This window comes from Ranitomeya imitator, chromosome 4, assembly GCF_032444005.1.
Source record: "Ranitomeya imitator isolate aRanImi1 chromosome 4, aRanImi1.pri, whole genome shotgun sequence".
In the NCBI taxonomy this organism is placed as follows: Eukaryota; Metazoa; Chordata; class Amphibia; order Anura; family Dendrobatidae; genus Ranitomeya; species Ranitomeya imitator.
Window position 1 is genome coordinate 658,164,826 of NC_091285.1, and position 27,290 is coordinate 658,192,115.

A 27,290-nucleotide genomic window follows, 5' to 3' on the forward strand; every position below is an offset into this window, starting at 1 on the left:
CATACTCAGAAACCACGGTCAGTTAAACCTGCTTACTTAATAATAATAATAATTTTATTTATATAGCGCCAATATATTCCGCAGCGCTTTACAATTATAGAGGGGATTTGTACAGACAATAGACATTACAGCATAACAATAATCACAGATCAAAATAGATACTAAGAGGAATGAGGGCCCTGCTCACAAGCTTACAATCTATGAGGAAAAGTGAGACACGGGAGGTGGATGGTAACAATTGCTTTCGTTGTTCGGACCAGCCATAGTGTAAGGATCGAGTGTTCATGTAAAGCTGCATGAACCAGTTAACTGCCTAAGATTGTAACAGTACAGACACAGAGGGCTATTAACTTGAAATGGATGGAAATTGAAAAAACTTTGGCTTGCACCAGATTACCCTAATTCTCTGAAATAAAATGGGTTTTACAATCCTTCTTCAAATGAGCTCCTGGGCCTAGTGAATCTCACCAGAGACATTTGGAGGACTTGCTCAAAAAATCCACAAACTGCCTTCTTTTTTCCTTCCTATTCCACCCAAATATCCCTGGAAACTTGACTTCCTCAATAACGGGTACATGTGCTAACACTGGCCTGTTTAATTTTGCAGACATAATCAACTATAAAACAAGGACTTTACTCCCTTATGATGAGATGAAATCTAGATTAGCCGTTTCTATGCTCCCACTATTCTATTACATTACAATCAGGCATTTCCCTCATCTGTATTTCACAGTTTACAAGATTCTATCCCAACATCTTTTGAAAGACTTTGTAGAAAGGGTCCCTCAACAAAAGGCTTAATCTCCAATGTCTATAACATTATACAAAACCCAGATGGAAATTCATTGACTAGGCATTCATGTATGCTTAAATGGGAAAGTTATCAGGGTAAAACTCTAAAGGTACCTTCACACATAACGATTTCGTTAACGATATCGTTGCTTTTTGTGATGTAGCAACTATATCGTTAACGAAATTGTTAAGCGTGACAGCGACCAACGATCAGGCCCCTGCTGGGAGATCGTTGGTCGCTGGGTATGATCAGGACCTTTTTTTGGTCGCTGATCACCCGCTGTCATCGCTGAATCGGCGTGTGTGATGGTAGCCAGGGTAAATATCAGGTTACTAAGTGCAGGGCCGCGCTTAGTAACCCGATATTTACCCTGGTTACCATTGTAAAAGTTAAAAAAAAAAAAAAAAAAACAGTACATACTCACATTCCGATGTCTGTCACGTCCCCCGGCGTCCACAGGGTTAAACCTGCTTTTGGGAGGAGCACTGCTAATGCACGCGCTTCTGCCGAGAGCTTTCCCTGCACTGTGTTTAACCCTGTGGACGCCGGGGGACGTGACAGACATCAGAATGTGAGTATGTACTGTTTTGTTTTTTTTTTACTTTTACAATGGTAACCAGGGTAAATATCGGGTTACTAAGCGCGGCCCTGCACTTAGTAACCCGATGTTTACCCTGGTTACCCAGGGATTTCGGCATCGTTGAAGACAGTTTCAACGATGCCGAAGTTGTTCCCCTGATCGTTAGTCGCTGGTGAGAGCTGTCTGTGTGACAGCTCCCCAGCAACCACACAGCGACTTACCAACGATCACGGCCAGGTCGTATCGCTGGTCGTGATCGTTGGTAAGGCGTTTAGTGTAACGGTACCTTAAGTGATGCTGATTTGTATGGTTGAGAGCAACCATTTTAGCATCTTGTTTCACTTATAAATAGAACCAAAATAAGATCCTCCATTTCTGGTACCACACTCTAGAACTTCGGAAAATTAGATCCATCTATCTCCCACTGCGTTGGAGATGTGCCTTGTTGACAGGATCTATTTTCCATTTATTCTGGGACTGCTCCCTAATAAGTCCATTTTGGACAAATGTACAAACTTTGATTAAACAGGCCTTTGACAGGTCTTTGATCTAGACCTGTCATTAGATCCTCAACTCTTTTTACTTAATATTGTCCTGCAAAATTTATCTAAAAGAGCTGGAAACAAAACCCCTCGTCTATATATGACTTATACATCAGGATCAACGATATCAGAAATTTCAAATACTGCACTGCTCTGAATGACGAAACCATCGAGAGATTCAACCCCATTTGGTCCCCATGGGACACCTTTTGGGTATTGGATATATTATTGGATATTTAGGAACTTTACTGACTAGGTCATATATCTCCTTCCACCCTTCAATCCCTAACACCTTTACTCATCCCCTTTCCCTTCTGTCTATTTGTATGTCTCGTATGTATCCCCCTTTGTTTTTTAGGTTGTTATACATACATAAGACATTTGTATATCATCATAATATGTTACATACTGTATATATGTACATTTGTCTATTCATCCTTCTATCAATTATATGAAGTTTTACAAGTGCTGTATGTGGAAAAACACGCCACACTATGATGTTCTCACCTATATGGTAAGTATTATGGCATCCAAAGAATTCAATTTTGGTGTCATCTGACCAGACTGTATTCGCCCAGTATTTTACAGGCTTGACTAAATGTTGTTGAGCAAACTTTAAACTCTGTAGCTCTCAACAGGTGAGTCTTGGCTCTTACACAACTCTTATGATAATTCTTTTCACTCCTCTGTTTGAATTTTGCAGGTACCACCTGGTCATGGACGGTTTTTGGTGAAATTATGTTCTTTCCACTTCCGGATTATGGTGCCAACGGTGCTCACAGGAATCAACAGCAGTTTAGAAATTCTTCTGTCAATGCCATCAGTATGTTTTGCAACAACAAGACTGCGAAGGTCTTGAGACTGCTCACTGGTTTTATATTTCAGCTAGTTGTCATGATTTTCCATGGCTTTTTGCACCTCCCTTTCTTGGAAGTTGGGGTGGGGAGCGCAAATGATGAGTTGTGAGTGGGGGGTAGGGGGGAGCAAATGCTAAATTGGGAGTGGTGAGAGCAAATTATGAATTGGGAGTGGAGGTTGGGGAGAGCAAATGATGACATGAGGGTGGAGTTTAAGAGCAAATTATAATGAATTGAGGGTGTGGAGGAGAGCAAATGAATTAAGAGTGGAGCACAACAAATGATGAATTGGGGTGGTAGACAGTAAATGATGATGAATAGAGGGTGGGGATGGAACAGAGAGAGGTCATGACATAATGAATTTGGGCAGAAGAGTACATGTAAATATAATGAATTGGGAGCAGGAGGTACAGAGTAGGGGGTGTTGATGATGATGGAGTGTGACTGGTAATGAACTGGGGGAAAGAGTACAGGTGCTAATTAATGTAAATATTTATTTCTTGAGGAAAGTGGCTGTTTAGTAAGTAGGGGCACAGTGATGGATTACAATTTCTATTTGAAATGGTGGGTTGCATAATAACTATATATTAATAGTGGGTGCATGTCTGTATTCACCTGTGAAGTGCTGATGTTGGGAAAGTGGTCTGGAAGTGGTGCTCTAGAATCTAGATAACTGTGTGTTATTTTATTTAGAGACAAGACCTGGCTGGTAGAAGTGATGGAGGTCTGTGCTGGATAAAAGAGAAAAGTGAAGATGAAGGACTTCCCCAGTGAATCAGTGTGTTATCAATACACTGACACTATATATACCGTTGTACATATAAATGAATTTCCTAAGGTCTGAACTTGTGGACCTACCGAGTGGCCCGAGATTGCAGATCATTGTGTCACGTTTTGTTTTGTGCACTATAGAGACGTAGATGTTTTTCGTAATTTATCAATAGATATTGTTTTTTCAAGGGTTATATGTACGCACTTCTTGTCTTCCCTTTTTAGTATATTTTTCTATTGACATTCCCTTAAAGATAAATAAAAATATACCTAAAAAGAGTATTGGATATTTTAAGAAATATCTAAAATTCGTCCCTGTAAAATATAACACAGAGACATCTTTACTTTACTGCTTTTCCAAGACCATATTCTACCACCTCTACGCAATCCACAACTTGCGCTGCCTTATAATAAATCCCCTGTGCCTTCTTACAGCTACTCAGCACCATGCAGTAATAATGTCCCCTTGCGCTACATTGTAATAATTTCCCTGTGCCTCCATTAATATTACCCCCCTTGACCCCTTATAATAGTGACCATTCACCTCCTTCTAATTCAAAGACCCCCTGTCCTTTTCTTATCATAATAATAAGGCATCCTTGCTTTCCCATAATGATAATGACCCCCCCATTGGGCCCCCTTATAATACTGACCCTCAGTGCCTCGCTATTGTAATAAGGCTCCTGAGAAGGGGTGTACACAGAAATAATAGGTCCCATAGTAAAAGTCCTATCACGTCAAAGTCAAAGAAGGGAATATCTCCCAACATTCTAAGAAATGGAGAAGAATAAGTATTGCAGCACTTCCATTTATTTTACCTCTACTAAAGCTCTTAAGGGGTATGTCCACACACGATATGATGACCCCACATACCCTATGCAAAGTATGATGCCCCCCAGCGCCCCACACAGTAAGACGGTCACCACAGTCATCCATATATTATAGTGTTCACCACAGCCCCTAATATACAGTGTGAGGTGCACCACACATCCCTATATAAAGGATGATTTCTCCATAACACCCCATTAAGTTTGATGCCCCCCTTAATGACCCCATACACTATGAAGGTCACCACAGCCCCCCGCATAGTATAATGTACCCCAAAGACCCCCACACAGTATAATGTCCACCACAGCCCCTACACACTATGACGATTTCCCACAAACCCTTACACAGTATGATGGTCCCCCTACCATCCCCCCATACAGTATGATGGTCCTTCCAACAGCCCTCCATAGTGTGTCACATTTACCCAAACAGCCCTCTATATAATATGATGGTCCTCACATACTGCCCCCATATAGTATGATGGTCCCCCACAAACAGCCCCCATATAGAATGGTATAACCCCACAAACAGCCCCATATACAGAAGCATGATAGTCCCCACAAACAGCCCCCAATATAGTATGATGGTCACCCACAAACAGCCCCCCATATAGTATAATGGTCCCCCCAAAACAGCTCCCCATATAGTATGATGGTCTCCCACAAACTGACCCCTATATAGCATGGTGGTACCCACAATCAGCCCCTTTATAGTATGGTGGTCCCCCACGAACAGCCACTATATAGTATGATGTTCCCCCCAAAATCCTATACAGTATTATAACTCTCCACAAACAGCCCCCTATATAGTATGATGGTCCCCCACAAACAGCCCCCATATATTATGGTTCCCCACAGCCACTAAAAATAAATAATAACCTTATACTCACCTAACCCTGGCTCCTCTTCCTCCGCAGCGTCTGTCTCCTTTTCTATCCCGTCTCTCAGTGGACGCTGGCAATGCAATGCAGTGACGACATTGCACCACTAACATCACCTGCGTGCGACAGCCTCCAACAGGCCACCGGTAGAAGAGATGCCCTTGGTATGCCTGAGTAAGTGACAGAACCTCCGCGTCTGTGCTCCATCACAATGCAGTGGCCTCCTGCAAGCCCTCGGCAGAAGGGATGCCCTCGGCCCACCTGCGTAAGTGATCTGCATGGGACAGCCATCAAAATGACCCCCCCTCAGGAGAAGATATGTCCTTGGCCTGCCTGAATAAGTGATGGGACCTGCAGCTCTGTGCTCCATCACAATTGTTAATATCAGTTAATGTGGCCCACGGCCAGGCCGGCCCATATGGCATTTGCCAGAACTGACAGATGGCCAGTCTGGCACTGGAAGAAGCTATATGCTTCGAAATGTGTTGATGAATAAACCACCTACTATTTAGATTGGTATCTGTCATTCTTCTTCCTACGGTAGCGCAAAATCAACCCATTTGTTTTTCGATTATCTATGCTTTATCTAATTGTGGGTCTGCAGCAGCCACAAGCGTTTAAAGTGGTTGTGTGCTCACAACCCAAACCAGGTCAGCAGAATTATGCTATCTCCTCCATATCTGCTTTCCCAAATAAGACCCTCCTTGCGCTTTGCCTCCTTCCAGTCTCTCTCTTGGGCTTCTGTGGAAATGATGGATCTGAAAATGATATCCCTGAAACTCAAGAGTATGTTCTATTCTGTTCCGATGTTGAAGATCAGAATGGGATATAACTCAGTGGCTCGGTGTTTTTTTTTTACACTGTCAGAGATGAAAACCACAGCTTACAGTGAACATGGAGATAGAGGACGTCACTTTTTGAGAAGAAGCAAAAGAAAACGTTGAAAAGAGCAGCTCGAAGAATCAGACTGGGACCTGTGGAGGCGGAACTGGTGATCTGTCTTTGAGGTTAAGATTTTTATTATTATTATTAAACCCTTACCTAGCCCTGTACAAATCAACAAATTAAAGGCTGGTGGGATTCCAACTGACTTTAGTTGATTCACTCATCTCTAAATGATACACAAAATTAAATCTTAAATTCTATAATTCCATGTTTTGCATTTTAGGTCCATGTTTTGTACTGTAGCTGTGCACAAATACAACTCCCATACTCCTCATATGTCTGACCGTCCACCCAATTTCCTTGGAAACAAATATTTCATGACTAAGACCAGTACCAAAGGGACATCACAGAGCTAAGTCACATGATTCACGAGACTGCTACTGGAAATTTAACAAGTACAATTATCTGACTGGTGAAATAAGAGACAAACATGTTTTCATCCTGGACACTTCCTCTCTGATTCAGCCGATCTAAGCATAAAAACCACTAGATAATTTATCATTTCTTCTGTGAACATGGAGTCCGAAAGCAGCATTGACCATCAGAGACTTTATGATAATGAAGAACATTCAGGTAGGAATTATTTCAACTCCTTTTTTATTACTTTAATCAATAGTAAAAAGTTGGTCACACTTGTCAAACACAGGTGTGACCAACCTGTCAATCAGTTTTCCAAGCGACGCTACAGATCGCTTGGAAAACGCTATGGATCCGTCAAAAAAACTGATCCAGTGCATCCGTTTTTTACAATCTGCACTGGATCTGTATTTTTCAACATTTTGACGGATTGTGACTGATTGTAAAAAACGGAAGTGTGAAAGAGGCCTAACTCTTCCATGGGAGGGTCATATTTTTTTCATAAGCTTCACAAAAGCTTAGGAAAAATTTTTTTTAAGGACCGAGACCTGCCGCTTCCAACAGGTGACACTATAAAGTTCAAGTGCTCTTACTCTCTGAAGAGGCAATTTGCATATTAAATTTCCCGAAGTAGGATTGCAGGGTGAATAATACTCCTTACCTTGGCATGCCAGAGCCGGTATGTCACTCTCCGCAAGGAGAAACGATACCCCTTAAGGTACCTTCACACACAGCGACGCTGCAGCGATACCGACAAAGATGTCGATCGCTGCAGCGTCGCTGTTTGGTCGCTGTGTGACAGCTCTCCAGCGACCAACGATCCCGAGGTCCCCGGGTAACCAGGGTAAACATCGGGTTACTAAGCGCAGGGCCGCGCTTAGTAAGCCGATGTTTACCCTGGTTACCAGCGTAAAATTAAAAAAAACTTGACTTCCACATCTTAGGCTGGGTTCATATGTTTTGGTTGAGGTGTTTGGGGATTTTTTTTTTCAGGACCATATTTTTGGCACAATTTTTTTCTGAATCCCAACAAAAAATGAACCATGACCACAGCGTGTGAATGCAGCCTTAGGCTGGAGACACGCTAGCGATTTTAAAATTGGAAATTGGTCCGATTTTGTGTCTGCAAAGATGAATGAGCGTAATGCAAGTGTCATGCATTTCTCATGCGAGTACAATCCAATTTTTCACACCGATTTTCACACGATTTACATCAGAGTGCAGGGCGATTGCTATCCGAATGCAATGCGATTTTAACATGAGCTTTTACATAGAGAAATTCTCTATGTCATTTACACATTGCTGTCAAAGGACATATTCTTCAAAACACACACACATATATATATATAGCTTTGGCAAAAATTTAGAGACTACTGCAAAATGTTCAGTTTGTCTGATTTTTCTATTTATAGGTCTATTTTTGAGTAAAATGTAAATTGTTCTTTTATTCTATAAACTACTGACAACATGTCTCGGAAGTTCCAACCAACATATTTTTTATTTATTTTCTGAAAATGAGAAATAGTCAAAATAACAAAAAAAAGCATTGCTTGCATACCTCAAATAATGCAAAAAAAACAAGTTCATAATCATTTAGAAACAACAATACTAATGTTTTAACTCAGGAAGCATTCAGAAATCAATATTTTGTGGAATAACCATGATTTTCATTCACAGCTTTTTTGTGTCTTGGCATGCTTTCCACCAGTCTTTCACACTGCTTTTGGGTGACCTTATGTCACTGCTGGTACAAAAATTTAAGCAGGTTTTCTTTGATGGCTTGTGGAGTTAATATGGAGCATGCAGGACCGGATTGTGGCAGTGCGGCCCATAGGAAAAGAGCATCTAATGGATGCCCAGGCCGCACAGAGCCGTACGTACAATAAAAGAGCCACGGTCAGGACCTTTTAAAGAAGGAGACGGGTGTTGGCACTAGTGCCCACCCCAGAGAGTAAGCTCATGGCCAAGTGGCAAGGGCAATATGAGATACAGTGGAAGGTGGGAGAAATGAATCATAGAGTGTACCAACCCGGAAAAAAAGAAACCAGAACAATTATACCATGTCAACCTGTTAAAAGCCAGGAAGAACCGGGAATGTTTGCTCACGGAGGTGACTCCGGTCATACCAACGGGGATCCCTTGGGCACCGGACAAGGACACAGCAGAGTCTCAGGTTAAAATAAATGAGGCTCTCACCAAACAGCAGCGTTGGGAGGCTCGGGCTCTGGTGCAGTGGAATACGGACGTATTCTCAGAGTTGACCGGGCGAACCTCTGTGATACAATATGACAATGTCAAAGAGCCCGAGACCATACCGAGTGCCAGAAGCCCGAAGGCAAGCCATCACGGCCGAGGTGAAGCAAATGCTCCAGTGGGTAGTTTGATTAAATATTTTCATTATCAACAAGCTGCCACCCCAAAACTAGCTAATAGGCCTGCAGTTCCACCAGTCTCCTATTTATCTATGACTTCTCCAGCTGTTTTCTGAATAGTTGCGTGTGAGCTTAGTTAACGCTGCTGCAGAATCATGCCACCTAAGGCTACTTTCACATTTCTGTCTTTCTGCTACCGTCACAATACGTCAATTTTTGAAAATGCAGAAAAAAATTTGCAGAATCCTGCATTTTCCCATAGACTTGTATTAGCGACGTATGGACTCACGTTTTGTCCACCGTGCATTTGATCCTGCAAAATGTGATGGCCCGTCTTTTGCAAAAAACGTTCAAGGGAACGTTTTTCTGTACGTTGTATCCTGTGTTTCCGACTGCGCATGCCCGGCAGGAAATCTCGCTCGCTCTCTTTTTCCTCCCCGAGACTTTAGACTGGACAGCGGACCCATTGAAAAACTGCGTCTGCTGCTCACGATATACACTATTTCACAAATGTCCGTCGGTACGTCGCGCCGACGATTTGTGACAGCCGAATAGCGACGGAAATGTGAAATTAGCCTTAATTGGATTTTTCTAGTTATTTTGATTTATACAGAAAATGTCCCGTACCTTCCCTCTCAGTGCCTTAGACCAGTGCTGCTCAGACTGTGTTGTTAGCGTCATTTGTTATGTGCCCCGTATTTGTTGGTGAGGTACAGCTGGAGGGAAGGGTTTCATAGAAGTGATCAAATTTCTTATAGTCATTTTCTATTGCTGCAGCTATAGTTTAGTAACATAATTGACTCATTATGTAATTATTTTTAAAAGGACCTGGGATTTGTTCAATAATATGGAGTTAAATACCTTGTAAAAAAAAAAACAACCCTGTGCCCCTGATTCTGTCGCTCTTTCTCTTTTGCGCTGCTTTGCTCCATTGCAGAGCTATTCACATTTGTTGTTTTTGATATGCAGAATGTGAAATTTCTGCTTGCAAACCAACTGGGTGTTTCTCCAGAATCTTCTCTGGGGGTGCACTTTCACCACTCCCTTCTACATGCTGACAATCACAGCACTAGCAGTCTAGCAGTTTCTGACCCAGTAAGATGGGATTGGCAGTATCTGGTAGAAAGGTGTGAATGTTCACACCCCCAGAAAATACTCAACAAATGTTCATATAATCATAATAATCTTTATTTTTTTTTTTTTATATAGCGCTAACATATTCCGCAGCGCTTTACAGTTTGCACACATTATCATCACTGTCCCCTGTGGGGCTCTCAATCTAAATTCCCTATCAGTATGTCTTTGGAATGTGGGAGGAAACCGGAGTGCCCGGAGGAAACCCACGCAAACACGGAGAGAACATACAAACTCTTTGCAGATGTTGTCCTGAGTGGGATTAGAACCCAGGGCTCCAGCGCTGCAAGGCTGCTGTGCTAACCACTGCGCCACCGTGCTGCCCATATTCACTTTGCTCCTATTCCCCCGATTCTCTTGTCCGCTTCCCAGGGATCCATTTCTTCTTATGGACGGTGCATACATACTGGCACCAACTCATCACAGAAAAGAATGAATACATATAAAATGGCCTACTCATATAAGGGGAACGCACTAAAAACTATCATAGCCAAATGCAAATTGGAAGCAAAAAGGTCCATGTAAAATTGACGTAAACTTTATGTATATTCAAAATGAGACATACATAATAAAATCAGAAAAAAGGACATTGTAGGCACAGAACTTCAGCACAACTCAAAAAAAAAATCTATGAAAAAAAGCAATAAAATATATAATATCAGACAAGTGCAAAGAGAGAATCACAACACCTGATGAAGCCTTTGGGTGAAACGTGCGTCGGGGCTGGTGGACCAGTACACTTGTACATTATCCCTCTTTCAGTAACTTACCATCTTTTTATAAGTAATTGCTTATCTTCTCTTTCCCACTAAATTATTGAGTAATAGTCATAGCAATGCTCCCTGACTTGAGGTGTTTATAGAAGGGTATTTCACCTACTCAATCTTTCATTATTCGGAACTCTCCTTTCCAGCTTTTTTGTCTCTTTCTCTCTCTGGACAACGACAACTCCTTCTAGAACAATTCTCCTCACACTGCTCTAGCTCCTCCCACTAACTGAAAATTACCTCAGAAAGGCACTCTCCCTATCACTACACTGGCCCCGCCCCCTTTTTCAACTATCACAACTGCTGCTAAATCCAGTTCTTATCTCAATCTAATATCTAACTCTATAGTGCCTCAATCTAATATCTAACTCTATAGTGCCCCCCCAGTGTGTCTAACCCGCAACTAACCTGCCATAACCCTTGACAGTACTGACCCACCACTGCCACTGACTGTCCCTATTCTTGTCCCTGACACACAGATATCAGAACAGTGTCAGCCATTAATATACAGTGTCAGCTATCATATATTGCACAGGGAACACAGTAAACACACAACGTACCATTAGGTAGGCATGCACAGGAATGCAGGGCCCAAACCAGCCGCCTGCACGCCCCCTTAGGCTAGGTTCACATTGCGTTAGTGGGTGTCTGCTAATGGAATCTGTTACATGGCGCAATTGTCGCAATTAACGCTATGTAACGGATCCATTAGCACACCCATTGACTGCAATGTGCTAATGGATCGCTAACGCATCGCTAACGTATGCCTTTTTTGACATGCGTCAGCGATGTCCCGTTATTTTCGGACGGACCTCGAACGCTGCTTGCAGAGTTCAGGGTCCGTTCTTCGCTAGCGCAGATCGGGCATCTGCACTAGCGGGATTGCCAAACGCGATCCCTTTTTGGACATTGCGTTAGCGCATTCCGTTAGCGTATCCGCTAAACGGATTGCACTAACGCAATGTGAACCTAGCCTTACATATGCTTTGTACATGTGTATTGGTTCCACTTTCAGGAACTTTTTGTTTGGTCACATCTCTTTTTCTTTGACTTTGAACTTCATTTTTTAATATATTTAAATAAAATGTTATATTTTATGAGACTTTTTTTGCATTCCTTTTTGTTATATGTTGGTCTGTAAGTGCAAAAAAAGATAAAGAAAGGGAACCAGGAGCTGCCAGAAACAGAACCCAAGAGCTGCGCTGCCATTCTGTAGTGTCGGCAACATAGCTTCAGGAAAGCTCCCTGTCCGCCTATGCACAGACCATCTCCACTGGCCTCCATAGGTCTTCCGACCTATTTGCGTGTTACCTCTACAGGAAACACAAAACGTTTGCGCTCTCCGTCCTATGTACAACACTCACTCATTAAGAAATTAATAACTTGGCAAGGAAAGGAAATAGTATAAAATAATAAAGGCACATTACTCGCCTGATAAATCCTCAATTATCCATTTTCAATGATCTTCACATACTGTTCTCCATGGATGGTACTCCTAACTTCACACAGCAATGCTTCAAACAATCACTTCACCATTTTTTGTCTGAACTTGGAAAACTCTTAAGATTGAAATTTATCTTGTTATTACAGGAAGAAGGTGGTTTAATTCTCACACGATAAAAACAGCGTGGATCTCCTATGGGCTGCTGGTGCTATTGTATGTTCTCATCATGGCTCTCTTTATTATTACATTTTCTGGAGGTAATAATGTAATTCCTTTTTTTTACTGCATGCCATCATTCATTATATTCTATTGGACTGTTATATTTGGGGCTACATGGTGACATAAAGGCACCGGAAAGTTTGACTCTGAGAATTTTTGAGACTCCTTAGAAAATGGTCATGGCAGACTATATGGGGCCTACGTAGCGTAGAAAGTTGGGCAGATTTCTTAATACTGTCTAGAATTTAGGCAGCATAAAACACGATGGGGCAGGCAGACACTGTGCCAAATGTAACCCAGTGGCTTCACTTGACATGTTGATACGATTCCTTATGTCACCTCTGAACTAGTGAACTAATATTTTGCACCAAAATATTTCTGACACATTTTCTTCCAAGTTCTTACAGCGAAGCAGTGATGGTCATTTGGCTGGTCCTCTTTCCTCCGGGCTTCTCATAGCAGATGAAGGGTTTGCCTCTGTGCCATGTGCTGTCATATAATGACATAGGAGTCCCTATTGCTCCATGCTATTGATATAATGATTATATGAGGTGATGAAAAACTGGTTCCGTGTTGGTGGACATTTTTTAGGCATTCCCTATTGTAGCGAGGTTGGGAGTCACTGTCTTAAACATGTGAATAACCTCCCTTCCCTTTGCACTAATTAAAAATATAATACTTTTGTTTTCCTAAACAGCCGATGGATCTAGCAAAGATTTGGTGACATCACACGAGATGAATGCCTTCAGGAAAAAAGGTAAGGTAATGTGATCATAAATGGAGCACGTGACCCCATAGAATGTACTATCAACTACCTCGAGTATAAGCTGAGGCTCGAAATTTTATCAGAAAAAAAAGGAAAAACTTATTGACTTAAGTATAAACCTGGTATGTACTGTCCCATCATCCCCATCCTGGTTCGCACGGCCTCCTCATCCCCATCCTGGTATGCTTGGCTCCTCATCCCTATCCTTGTCTGCGTGGCTCCTCATCCCTATCCTTGTATGCATGGCTCCTCATCCCTATCCTGGTATGCATAGCTCCTCAACCCTTTACTTGTCTGCATGGCTCCTCATCCCTATCCTTGCCTGCATGGCTCCTCATCCCTATCCTTGTATGAATGGCTCCTCATTCCTATCCTGGTATGATTGGCCACCATCTCTATCCTTGTATGCATGGCTTCATCCCTAGCCTTGAATGCATGGCTCCATCACTATTCTTGAATGCATGGCTCCATCACTATTCTTGAATGCATGGCCCCATCTCTATCCGTGTATGCATGGCCCCATCCCTATTCTTGTATGTGAGTCGCCCGCCAGGGCTGGGGGGTGCTCGGTACCGGGTCCGGTGTTCACAGTGGGATGTCATGGTGGCTGCGACCCAGTACGTGGCCCTGGGTGCCCATGTAAAAGGGAAAGGTCTTTAAAAGGATAAAGTTTATGTTCGTGACGCCACCTGTGGTATTAGGTCAGGGTGACCGACGCTGCTTTAAGGGGTCCGCTGGGGTGATGTTATGGCAGCTAGATGGTATATCTTCCCACAGGTGAAGTATATCACCAGGGCTTCCCAGTGTGTAGATGGTAGAATGGTGAGAGGTGCAGTAAGGAACGAGGACACAGGTTTGCAGTCTCTTTACCTCGTTTACTGAAGACTTCAGCAGCCACAGTCCAGGGCACTGGATAACAGGGCAGGTAGGGTCCGGCCGGTTCGGAGGCAAGTCCAGAGTCCCCTTATCCAAGTGGAAAGTAAAAGCCTTCCTTTGCGCTGTAGTGGTGTAGTCCCATACTGCTAAGCTTCACATAAGGTCCTCACAGATGTTATCTCTCTCTCTCTGTCCCCCTGTTTGGATAGGACAAAACCCATATGACTGGTGACTTGAGCCTGTATAGGGTCTCTTAGATGACCCGGATCTGCGGGGTGTCACCGTGCCTCCTGGGTGTAGGTGTGGACAGATAACGTGCAATTAGCTGTCCTGCCGGTCTCTGATGTAAGACGTGGAGGTCCTCGCAACCTCAGTGTTCCGGCTACCAGATTTCTGCGCCTCACAAGGAGGCAGCCTTCTCGGGGCTGGTCCCCTTCTGGTATCCTCTCCTGTGCTCTGCTTTCCTGCACGCTCGCTGCAATCAATTTGGCTTTCTAAATGTCTCTTTCTGGGAGCTGCAGCTCTGAGGGCATGCACAGCTCCATAAACCCTCTGTCCTTATGGCCTCATGGTATGCATAGCCCCATCCCTATTGTTGTATGCCTGGCCCCATCCTATCCTTGTATGCATGGCTCCATCCCTATCCTTCTCTGCATAGCTCCATCCCTATCCTTGTATGCATGGCCCCATCCCTATCCTTGCATTCATGGCCCCATCCCTATTCTTCTATGCATGTCCCCATCCCTATTCTTCTATGCATGGCTCCATCCCCATCCTTGTATGCATGGCTCCATCCCCATCCTTGTATGCATGGCTCCATCCCTATCCTTGTATGCATGGCTCCATCCCTGTCCTTGTATGTATGGCTCCATCCCTATCATTCTATGCATGGCCCCATCCCTATCCTTGTATGCCTGGCCTCATCCCTATCCTTGTATTCATGGCCCCATCCCTATTCTTCTATGCATGGCTCCATCCCTATCATTGTATGCCATCCCTGTCCTTGTATGCATGGCTCTATCCCTGTCCTTGCATTCATGGCCCCATCCCTATTCTTCTATGCATGGCTCCATCCCCATCCTTGTATGCATGGCTCCATCCCCATCCTTGTATGCATGGCTACATCCCCATCCTTATATGCATGGCCCCATCCCTATCCTTGTATATATGGCTCCATCCCTATCATTCTATGCATGGCTCCATCCCTATTCTTCTATGCATGGCTCCATCCCTATCATTGTATGCATGGTCCCATCCCTATCCTTGTATGCCTGGCCCCTTCCCTATCCTTGTATGCATGGCTCCATCCCTATCATTGTATGCATGGTCCCATCCCTATCCTTGTATGCCTGGCCCCTTCCCTATCCTTGTATGCATGGCTCCATCCCTATCATTGCATTCATGGCCCCATCCCTATTCTTCTATGCATGGCTCCAGCCCTATCCTTGTATGTATGGCCCCATCCCTATTCTTCTATGCATGGCTCCATCCCCATCCTTGTATGCATAGCTCCATCCCCATCCTTGTATGCATGGCTCCATCCCCATCCTTATATGCATGGCCCCATCCCTATCCTTGTATATATGGCTCCATCCCTATCATTCTATGCATGGCCCCATCCCTATCCTTGTATGCCTGGCCTCATCCCTATCCTTGTATTCATGGCCCCATCCCTATTCTTCTATGCATGGCTCCATCCCTATCATTGTATGCATGGTCCCATCCCTATCCTTGTATGCATGGCTCCATCCCTATCATTGTATGCATGGCCCCATCCCTATCCTTGCATTCATGGCCCCATCCCTATCATTGTCTGCATGGCTCCATCCCTGTCATTGTATGCATGGCTGCATCCCTATCCTTGTATGCATGGCCCCATGCCTATCCTTGTATGCCTGGCCTCATCCCTATGCTTGTATTCATGGCCCCATCCCTATTCTTCTATGCATGGCTCCATCCCTGTCCTTGTATGTATGGCCCCATCCCTATCCTTGCATGCATGGCTCCATCCCTATCATTGTCTGCATGGCTCCATCCCTGTCATTGTATGCATGGCTGCATCCCTATCCTTGTATGCATGGCCCCATGCCTATCCTTGTATGCCTGGCTTCATCCCTATGCTTGTATTCATGGCCCCATCCCTATTCTTCTATGCATGGCTGCATCCCTATCCTTGTATGCATGGTCCCATCCCTATCCTTGTATGCCTGGCCTCATCCCTATGCTTGTATTCATGGCCCCATCCCTATTCTTCTATGCATGGCTCCATCCCTATCCTTGTATGCATAGCTCCATCCCTGTCCTTGTATGTATGGCCCCATCCCTATCCTTGCATGCATGGCTCCATCCCTATCATTGTCTGCATGGCTCCATCCCTATCATTGTCTGCATGGCTGCATCCCTATCATTGTATGCATGGCTGCATCCCTATCCTTGTATGCATGGCCCCATCCCTATCCTTGTATGCCTGGCCTCATCCCTTTGCTTGTATTCATGGCCCCATCCCTATCCTTGTATGCATGGCTCCATCCCTGTCCTTGTATGTATGGCCCCATCCCTATCCTTGCATGCATGGCTCCATCCCTATCATTGTATGCATGGCTCCAGCCCTATCCTTGTATGCATGGCTCCATCCCTGTCCTTGTATGCATGGCTCCATCCCTGTCCTTGCATTCATGGCCGCATCCCTATTCTTCTATGCATGGCTCCATCCCCATCCTTGTATGCATGGCTCCATCCCTATCCTTGTATGCATGGCTCCATCCCTATCCTTGTATGTATGGCCCCCTCCCTATCTTTGTATGCATGGCTCCATCCCTATCTTTGTATGCATGGCTCCATCCCCATCCTTGTATGCCTGGCCCCATCAATATCCCTATCCTTGTATGCATGGCTCCATCCTTATCTGTATGCATGGCTCAATCCCTATCTGTGTATGCACGACCCCATCTTTATACTGGTATGATTAGCCCCCAAATCAAAAAAAACCCAAAAATAAACCATTATACTTACCTTCCTGGGCTCCCACGCAGCTTCCTGTAGTGATGCCAGCAGCTGCTTTATACTTGTAAGCAGCGCATGGCAGGGACATCATGTGGAATGCCCTACTAGGGCAGCGGGGTGCTCGGTACCGGGTCCGGACGCTCTTAAAGGGGATGTCACGGTGGATGCGACCCGGTCCGTGGCCCTGGGCGCCCAATTAAAAAGGAGAAAGGTCTTTTAAGGGTTTTATGAATAAAGTTTATTGTTAATGATGCCACCTGTGGTGTTCGGTCAGTGGGGACCGACGCTGCTTAAAGGGGTCTTCTGGGGTGATGGTATGCAGCAACGTGGTGACGCTTCCCACAGGTGAAACAGGGTCCCCAGGGCTTCCCAGGTGTAGGGCACCGATGGTGTGCTGGATGGTATGGCAAGGAACGAGGACACAGGTTTGCGGTCTTTTATCTGGTTTACTGATGATAGCAGTCCTCAGTCCAGGGTACCAAGTGCAGGGTAGCTGTGGTCCGGCCGGCTTGGAGGCAATAGGGGATCCCTCTCCCAGTTGAGGTCCATAAACCTTTTCTACTTGCGCTACTTTAGTTGGCGAGGTCCCTGCCACTTGAAGCTTAGTTGCTAAGTCCCCTCTATCCTGTCCTAAGACAGATGTCTGTACGATAGGCAGTGCCAGCTGGTTTATAGGGTCTCTATCACAACCTGGGCTCTCAGGTTACGGCTTCACCTCAGACTTAATGCAGGCAATTGACATACAGTCCTATGCCCTCCGGTTCTGTCGCGCGTCCTGGAGGACAACACGACTTCGGGCTCCCGGTACCCGGTTTCTGTGCTCTGGCTCTTAGGGTGTCCTTCCACTGTTCCCCTCCTGAGCCTCTTCCTCCTCTGTGCTCCTTTCCTCTAAGCACCTCCACTCTTCAACTCCTTCCAATTCTCACTCTTTCCAGAGGCTGCAGCTCACACGAGGCTGCTAGGCTTCTCCGTCTGTTCCAGATGTCCTTCTCCTCTCACTCTTTCCTCCAGACTGGCTAACTCCTCCTCCAGACCAGGAAGCCTATAGATAAGGGAGGTTCCCCTGAATCCGGGTCCTGAGCTCCCCCTTCTGGCCTGGATTCAGGTTGTGTTGAATGTGAATGCCTTACCTGATAGAGAGAATCTCCCTTGCCTCCAAGCATAACATCACCCTCCCCGAAGGGAAGGCAACATCACTGTACCAACCGGTTCCCGGGGTGTTACACATGCACTGCTCACAGCTGCAGGAATACTCACTGCTTCCCATGGCGGAACTATGTGCATGGAGGGCAATGAGTATTAAGTGGCATGCACAGTGTCAGCCGCCGGGCAGTCACATGTGCCGCTACTTAAAAGAAATTAATATTCACCTCTCTCCACGCCCATTGGTATACAAATGGTGATTTCCTGATGGAGAAGTAATTGAATACTTTGAAACACATAGAATAAACCACCATCTTTCACTTATTTTGTTTGGATTAGAACTTTATTCAGCAGCGCGGGTAATATCCTCAATATTCCTTTCATTTTGAAACATGATTGAAAGAGTCACACGGTCTGGGGTTTAACTGGGCTCCAGAGGCAGTCTTTGGGTTAGCAAGACTGGAGAGAGTTTTCTCCAGTGGGTTTTTGTGTCCTGAAGAAAGACTTAACCTGCGTTGCTCCAGAGCGGGATAGTACCCACACATAAGTATGGACTCTTTCACAGCTCTTTGTTTTTTTGTTGCTTTTTCTGTTATAACCTGAAGGGCTGTGTTTCCCTTCTTGTTGGTTTTTCCTGCATAATAATAAACCAACCGAAGATTTAAAGAGACTTGTTCCAATTTTTCTACCTCTGTATACTGCCACGTGAGTTGAACCACCACAAGATGTACTGTATATATATACACATGTGTGTGTGTGTATATATATACACTTAGCCAGCAGGATAAGTCGGAATCTTTCCCTATAGTATACCGGTAACGTTCCAGACGGACCCAATTTACCACGCATAGGCCAAAAGTGCTCTTCCAGCCTCTGTCTGGAAGGTTTGCATTGCCACACTCATAGTTTTAGTTTTACTGTGCAGGAAAGCGCAGAATTCCTCATTTTCCTCATTACAGGTGGCCATTGAAAAGAAAGGTATGCCATGCAGTATAAGGCCGGCGTCAGCGAGTTTTACGGATGTATGAGCGCATAAAATACGTCCGTAAAACACGCATTACACACGGCCCAATTATTCTCTATGCCCCAGCTCCTATCTGCCGTATTTTACTGATCCGTATTATACGGCTTTCTACGGCCGTAGAAAAGCGCAGCATGCTGCGTTTGTCACCGTATTGCGCAAAAAATTGCCAATGAAAGTCTATGGAAGCCAGAAAAATACGGATTACACACGGACCAGCAGTGTGACTTGCGAGAAATACGCAGCGGTGTTAGAGAGAAAAGCCGGTAATTCAGTGCGGTGTACAGTAAAATCACACTGACAGCTTACAATAGAATAGGTAGAATAAATGTGGACACATAAAAAAGGTATATATATATATATATATATATATATGTCATTGAGACACATATATGTATATATATTAATATTTCATACAGCGCTAGATAGCTTAAAAGCCGGTAATTCAATTGCCGGCTTTTGCTATCTCCTTAATGGATAGATGTCATAATTGACGCCTCTCCATTATTAATCTGGCTTAATGTCACCTTACAATAGCAAGGTGACATTAACCCTTCATTACCCCATATCCCACCGCTACACGGGAATGGGAAGAGAGTGGCCAAGTGCCAGAATAGGCGCATCTTCCAGATGTGCCTTTTCTGGGGTGGCTGGGGGCAGATGTTTTTAGCCAGGGGGGGGGGCAATAACCGTGGACCCTCTCCAGGCTATTAATCTCTGCCCTCAGTCACTGGCTTTACTACTCTGGTGGAGAAAATTGCGCGGGAGCCCACGCCAATTTTTTCCGCCATTTAACCCTTTAATTTAATAGCTAGAGCGCCCAAATTTTGCACATACACACTACTAACATTAGTAGTGCGGAATATGCAAAAAAAATGGGAATATGACATGGTTTACTGTATGTAAACCATGTCACATATCATGTCGGGTTTTGGAAGGAGATAGCAAAAGCCGGCAATTGAATTACCGGCTTTTAAGCTATCTCGCGCTGGATGAAATATATATATATATATATATATATATATATATATATATGTGTGTGTGTGTCTCACTAACATATATATATATATATATATATATATATATACTATATAAAGCTGAATGTGTGTGTGTGTGTGTGTGTGTGTGTGTGTGTGTGTGTGTGTGTGTGTGTGTGTGTGTGTGTGTGTGTATGTATGTATGTTCGGGATTGGCATCTGCACCGTCGCAGCTACAGCCACAAAATTTTGCACAGTCACACGTCTGGACCCCGAGAGCGTCATAGGCTATATTGTGAGGCGAAATTTTAACCCCGCGCGTTCCAATTCACCAAACAATTTTGCCCCTATCTACATAATGGGGAAAAAAGTGAAATGAAAAATGTTGGAGGCGTCGCAGCTACAGCCACAAAATTTTGCACAGTCACACGTCTGGACCCCGAGAGCGTCATAGGCTATGTTGTGAGGTGAAATTTTAACTCCGTGCTTTCCAATTCACCAAACTATTTTTCCCCTATCTACATAATGGGGAAAAGTGAAAGGAAAAGTGTTGGAGGCAAATTGACAGCTGCCAGATGTGAACAAGGGGGACTTAAAGAATGAGAGCGATGGCGCCAAAGAGTATATACCGATCAGTTGCTAAGGTGGGGCCCCGACATGAGATACTCACCACACACGGGGATATGAACACACACACAAAATGCGCCACACACTACCACGTGCTTGAACACATATACCACCCTCAGCACACATTTCACCACACATACACCAACCTCGCCACATAAAAGTCGAAACACAAAAGTCGCCGCTCAAAACTCGCCACGCGCAAAACTCGCCACATGCAAAAACTAGGCTCACGCAAAACTCGCCACAAGTGCAAAACTCACCTCATGGAAAACTCGCCACACGCAAAACTTGCACACGCGAAAAAATTGCCACATGCACAAAATTTGCAACACATGCAAAAGTTGCCTCACACAAAACTTGCACATACTCAAAAGGCACCACACATAAAACTCGCCACGCGCAAAACTCGCCATGCGCAAAACTTGCTGCAAACAACTTGCTACACTAACCTGTCACATGCAACTCGACACACAAAAAGTTGCTACACGCATGTTGCCACACAAAACTCATCTCACAAAAGTCGCTACATGCATGTCGCCACACACAACTCAACACACACAACTTGACAAACGAAACTCGCCCTAAAACACACACAAGTCTGGTATTATCCTTCAAAAATAAAAATCTGATTAATAAGCAGACAAACTACAAGAGCAACAAATGTACCATATAGGAAATACGGCAGCTGTCAGTCACATGACCTGTCTTTTATGTGTATGTGTGAGCTAATATATACTGCCAGGGGGGGAGGGCTTCCTGTTGGCTGGGGATTTATCAGGCTGCCAATTTATCTTACAAATACTGAGGTAAAAATACTGAGCAAATAACATGTGAACGAGGTCTAATACAGGAGATCACACAGGTATATACTATATACAGGGGAGATGACACACAGATATATACTATATACAGGAGAGATGACACACAGGTATATACTATATAGAGGAGGAGATGACATACAGGTACATACTATATACAGGAGGAGATGACATACAGGTATATACTATATACAGGAGGAGATGACACACAGGTATATACTATATACAGGAGAGATGACACACAGGTATATACTATATAGAGGAGGAGATGACATACAGGTACATACTATATACAGTAGATGACATACAGGTATATACTATATATAGGAGGAGATGACACACAGGTATATGCTATATATAGAAGATGACATACAGGTATATACTATATACAGGAGGAGATGACATACAGGTATATATATATATAGAAGGAGATGACATACAGGTATATACTATATATAGGAGGAGATGACATACAGGTATATACTATATATAGGAGGAGATGACATACAGGTATATACTATATATAGGAGGAGATGACATACAGGTATATACTATATACAGGGGAGATGACACACAGCAGGTATATACTATATACAGGGGAGATGACATACAGGTATATACTATATACAGGAGATGACATACAGGTGTATACTATATATAAGGGAGATGACAAACATGTATATACTGAGATGAAAATGAGAGGTGTGAGGTGAAAATGAAAAGGTGTGAGTGCAAAATGAGAGGAGTGAGGGAAAATAGTGGAGTGATCGGAAAATGACAGATGTGAGGTCGAAATGACAAGTGTTAGGGGGGAATGAGAGGAGTGAGGGAGAAAATGAGAGGTGTGAGGGAGAAAATGAGAGATGTGAGGGGGAAAATTAAAGATGTGATTGGGAAAATGAGAGGCGTGATGGGAAAATAAGAGAAGTGAAGTGCTATAACTAACCACAGATATTTACTATGCCCAGGCAACGCCGGGCTTTTCAGCTAGTATATATATATATATATATATATATATATATATATATATATAGACAGTACATGGATCCCTTGTATATCCGTATGTCGGTTTTGCAAGCCTGCGAGAAAATCTCGCAGTACGGATGCCATATGGATTACATACGGAGGATGCCATGCGCAAAATACGCTGACACACCCTGCCTACGGAGGAGATACGGACCACTATTTTGGGGACTTTTCTGCGTATTACGGCCATAAATTACGGACCGTATTTTAATACGCTGAGTGTGACGCCGGCCTAAGTGTTTTTTTTACAATGGGTACTTATGGTGGCCAGATGCCTCGGCATCCATCGTGATTGTGGGCTTTGTCCAGTATAAACCTGATGAGTTTGTGCACCCAACAACTGACAGAGATGCCGTGCATGCCTAGCCTACGTCAAACTGCGGGAGAGGATTTTTCATCACTATCATTTCATGCCAAATCTTTACCAGGTCCCCACTTATTAGTGTGTTAGCTTGTATCCCTAACACACCAGGCTTCAACTTTCTGAGCATTTTCTGCACCTTCTACTATTGAATTGCCAATAGTACTGATTTGACCAGGATATACCGGCAAACTAAAGCACAAAAGAGGAGGGTCTTAGCAAAACTATGCCGAAAAGTGCTGTATTTTTTCAGCGTTTTTCAGAGGTATTGATGGGCAATCACATAAGTGATTTGCATTGTAAATGCCAGTAAGTATAGTACAGTTTCATCACACCTGATTAAATTGTGTTCAAATACTGCACGGTGCTCTTCATGCTGAAATCCTAACCATATTTTTTTCTTTCTGTAGTACATAACCTTTCTTCAAATATTGATGACCTACACTTGGAAGTAAACAGTAAGTCAACATGCGAAATGACATATAGGAAGGTTTTAATGTGAAATTCTCAAAAAAAAAAGTATTGATTTTTGGAGATCCATTGAGTTACCCCAGTCAGTGCCCCTTGGGGAAAAATATGTAAAATAACCTTATAGAAAAAATGCAATTTCCTCTAAAGAGCCACCTATAAGTGCTTAAACTATGACTATGTCTGACCCATATGACTCCGGATATTGATTAAACCTGAAGTAATCCACCTGAAAAAGCAGCTTTGAAAGCTCCCCATAAAATGGGCATAGTCCTCAGCAATGTCAACCCAAGTTAATGTGTACATGTTCTATCATTTCTCACTTCTAACTGTGTCAGAGTGTGGAAACCCTGGAGCTTTTTTTTTTTTTTTTAAAGTGATCTGCTCATTCCTCAGGCGGCTTCTGAGACTAAAGAACAACAGCGAAACTGCCTATGATGTTGCCTTAGGAAATTGACCACTGACGTTCTCCTGAAGGAGCTACGCATCTGCACATACCCTTAAAGAGGATACTCAATGATTTATCACTGGGTAGGGCATCAATAGGATTACACATTTCAAACAGAACAAGCCTTGACAAAAGGCTTGGTGGTTGCACAGGATAGAGGCATAAAGATTAGCAGTTAGGCCGGGTCACACTTGTGTGTGCAATGTGAGAAACTCACACAAGTCTCTCGCATCAATACCCGGCACTGCCGCCGGCACTCGAGACCGAAGTGGGTGGCTGCATGTATTTCTATGGTCCCGAGTGCCGATGGCAGTGTCGGGTATTGATGTGAGAGACTCATGCGCTTTTCTCGCGTGTGACCCCAGCCTTACACATCAACGCTGAGGCAAAGAGCTTGGTGGTTACACATCAAAGCAGAGACAGAAGACTGGACTCTCATATCCAACAACGGACACTTAGATACCAATAGCAAATTTGTAGGTTAGATGCCCGGCAACAGTTGCAATTAATTGGATTAGAAGACAAGTTGTTAATTACCGGTAAGTTAGCAGACAAGTCGCATATTGTGTGTTGCATGGCAAGTAGCGACCAAAAATTCAACACATTCGGAAACGCAAGTGACTGTGTCACAGTATGTTGCAGGTTATAACAAGACACCATAGGAAAACATTACATCCAACAGTGCAATGTGTTACTGCAATTTCAGTGCTGCATGTCATGTCATGCAGCTACACAGCAGAACAGTACAAGTGAATGGAGTCGCATTGGAACCTTAAAGGTAGTACGACCAACAAGTCGCAAAAAGTGCTATCATGTCAGATTTTTTTGTGACATGCTTGTAATGGTCGTAGTACCTTTTGGGGTTGAAATATGACGCCATTCATTTGTATTGCACTGCGATGTAGCATCAGCACCTAGTGAACTTTGGCCATATGATGTGTCACGGCCAAAGTCGCTGTGTTGCCCCTGAATAAAAAAAATAATTAAATTCTAGGGATCTGATTCTCCAAAGCTTTTATGCCATAAAACTGGTGAAAAACCTCTGAAAATTCACAACATTTTTGCAAAACGGGGAGTTGAGCAAAGATTTTGTGACTTTTGGTACTTTTTCGACTCCTATCCGACTAAAATAAGCATAGGTAGGACGGGAATGGTGCCGGCCATGGCCCCACCTGCCCATCAGATTCATCAAAAATGATGACGCTTTGCATGCCAGGAATCCTGCTCCAGTCCCTAACAGGAATAGCATTTCTGCTGAAGCACATGGAGGCATACATTACCTAGAAGAAGCACCGAACTCATTAGGTGAGTGCACCTCTTTTTGAACTCAGCGTCTTCCATTTCGAAAAGCCGGTTGTAGCGTAATTGGGTGCTTTGCCGGTCTTGATAAATCAGTTCCAATGTGTCTGTGTAATATAGGGCAGGTATTTAAGGGTGAAAGATGCTGTTGTTCTTGTTCTCCAGTCTGGACAAGAGATAAGAATAATAAACAAAGGATCTCTCTATTTTTCACAGCATCCTGCTGACTGCCAGGAAAACACAAAATCCTCCAGTATATAAATCCGATTTTATCTTGGTTTTCAGGGAAGACTTGTGAGATGGGATGGAAGCAGTTTGGAGACAGTTGCTACTACCTTACAAAGTTTAAAACCTCGTGGGCAAAGACCAGAACGTCATGTATTGGTAAAGGAGCAGACCTAGCTGTAATCACCAGCAGCTCTGAGCAGGTGAGATAATGGTACTTAGTAGGAGCGCTAAGACGAATAGTATAGGGCAGGGGTGTCAAACTGCATTCCTCGAGGGCTGCAAACAGGTCATATTTTCAGGATTTCCTTGTACTGCACAGGTGATAATTTAATCACCAACTCATTATTTGTGTAGGTGATTAAATTATCACCTGTGCAGTACAAGGAAATCCTGAAAACATGACCTGTTTGCAGCCCTCGAGGAATGCAGTTTGACACCCTTATAACTGATGGATCAAAATAATTTTTATGGTATATATGGCATACTAGCTGAAGAGCCCGGCGTTGCCTGGGCATAGTAAACATCTGTGGTTAGTTATAGCACCTCACTTCTCTTATTTTCCCATCTCGCCTCTCGTTTTCCCCCTCACATCTTTAATTTTCGCCCTCACATCTCTCATTTTCTCCCTCACACCTCTCATTTTCCCCCTCACTCCTCTTATTTTCCCCCTCACTCCTCTTATTTTCCCCCTCACTCCTCTTATTTTCCCCCTCACTCCTCTCATTCCCCCCTAACACTTGTCATTTCGACCTCACATCTGTCATTTTCCAATCACTCCACTATTTTCCCTCACTCCTCTCATTTTGCACTCACACCTTTTCATTTTCACCTCACACCTCTCATTTTCATCTCACACCTCTCATTTTCCCCTCAGTATATACATGTTTGTCATCTCCCTTATATATAGCATACACCTGTATGTCATCTCCTGTATATAGTATATACCTGTATGTCATCTCCCCTGTATATAGTATATACCTGTATGTCATCTCCCCTGTATATAGTATATACCTGCTGTATGTCATCTCCCCCTGTATATTGTATACTAGATGGTGGCCCGATTCTAACGCATTGGGTATTCTAGAATATGCATGTCCACGTAGTATATTGCCCAGCCACGTAGTATATTGCCCAGCCATGTAGTATATTGCCCAGCCATGTAGTATATTACCCAGCCACGTAGTATATTGCCCAGTGACGTAGTATATTGCCCAGTGACGTAGTATATTGCCCAGCCACGTAGTATATTGCACAGGCCACGTAGTATATTGCCCAGCCACGTAGTATATTGCCCAGTGACGTAGTATATTGCCCAGTGACGTAGTATATTGCCCAGTGAAGTAGTATACTGTTATGATCTGGTGGCCTAGGAGCAGCATGAGACGGACTCTGGAGAAGGTGGTCCCTGTACTGACCGCAAACCCTGAACCTAGCAGCGCAACTAGAAGTAGCCGTGGGGGGTACCCAACACTCCCTAGACCCCTCGGCACAGCCTAAGATCTAACTACCCCTAAAGACAGAAACAGGAAACCTATCTTGCCTCAGAGAAAATCCCCAAAGGATAGATAGCCCCCCACAAATATTGACTGTGAGAGAGGGAAATAACATACGCAGATATGAAATCAGATTTTAGCATAGGAGGCCATATTAGCTAAAAAGAAAGAATAGAACAGAGTACTATGCGGTCAGTATAAAAACACTAGAAAATATCCACCGCAGAAAATACGGATCACCACATCT

General features: G+C 43.8%; 1 protein-coding gene across 1 annotated transcript in view; it reads left to right on the plus strand.

Annotated features, from left to right (window-relative positions):
* The first annotated feature begins 6,621 nt into the window (after positions 1-6,621).
* LOC138677148 (hepatic lectin-like) overlaps positions 6,622-27,290 on the plus strand; it is a 54,561-nt gene continuing 33,892 nt past the window's right edge. Inside the window, exons 1-5 of the mRNA XM_069767057.1 lie at positions 6,622-6,769; positions 12,417-12,527; positions 13,187-13,246; positions 23,518-23,565; positions 25,608-25,750. Of these exons, the coding sequence (XP_069623158.1) occupies positions 6,712-6,769; positions 12,417-12,527; positions 13,187-13,246; positions 23,518-23,565; positions 25,608-25,750 (420 nt within the window). The 5' untranslated portion in view covers positions 6,622-6,711. The remainder of the gene's footprint in view (positions 6,770-12,416; positions 12,528-13,186; positions 13,247-23,517; positions 23,566-25,607; positions 25,751-27,290) is intronic.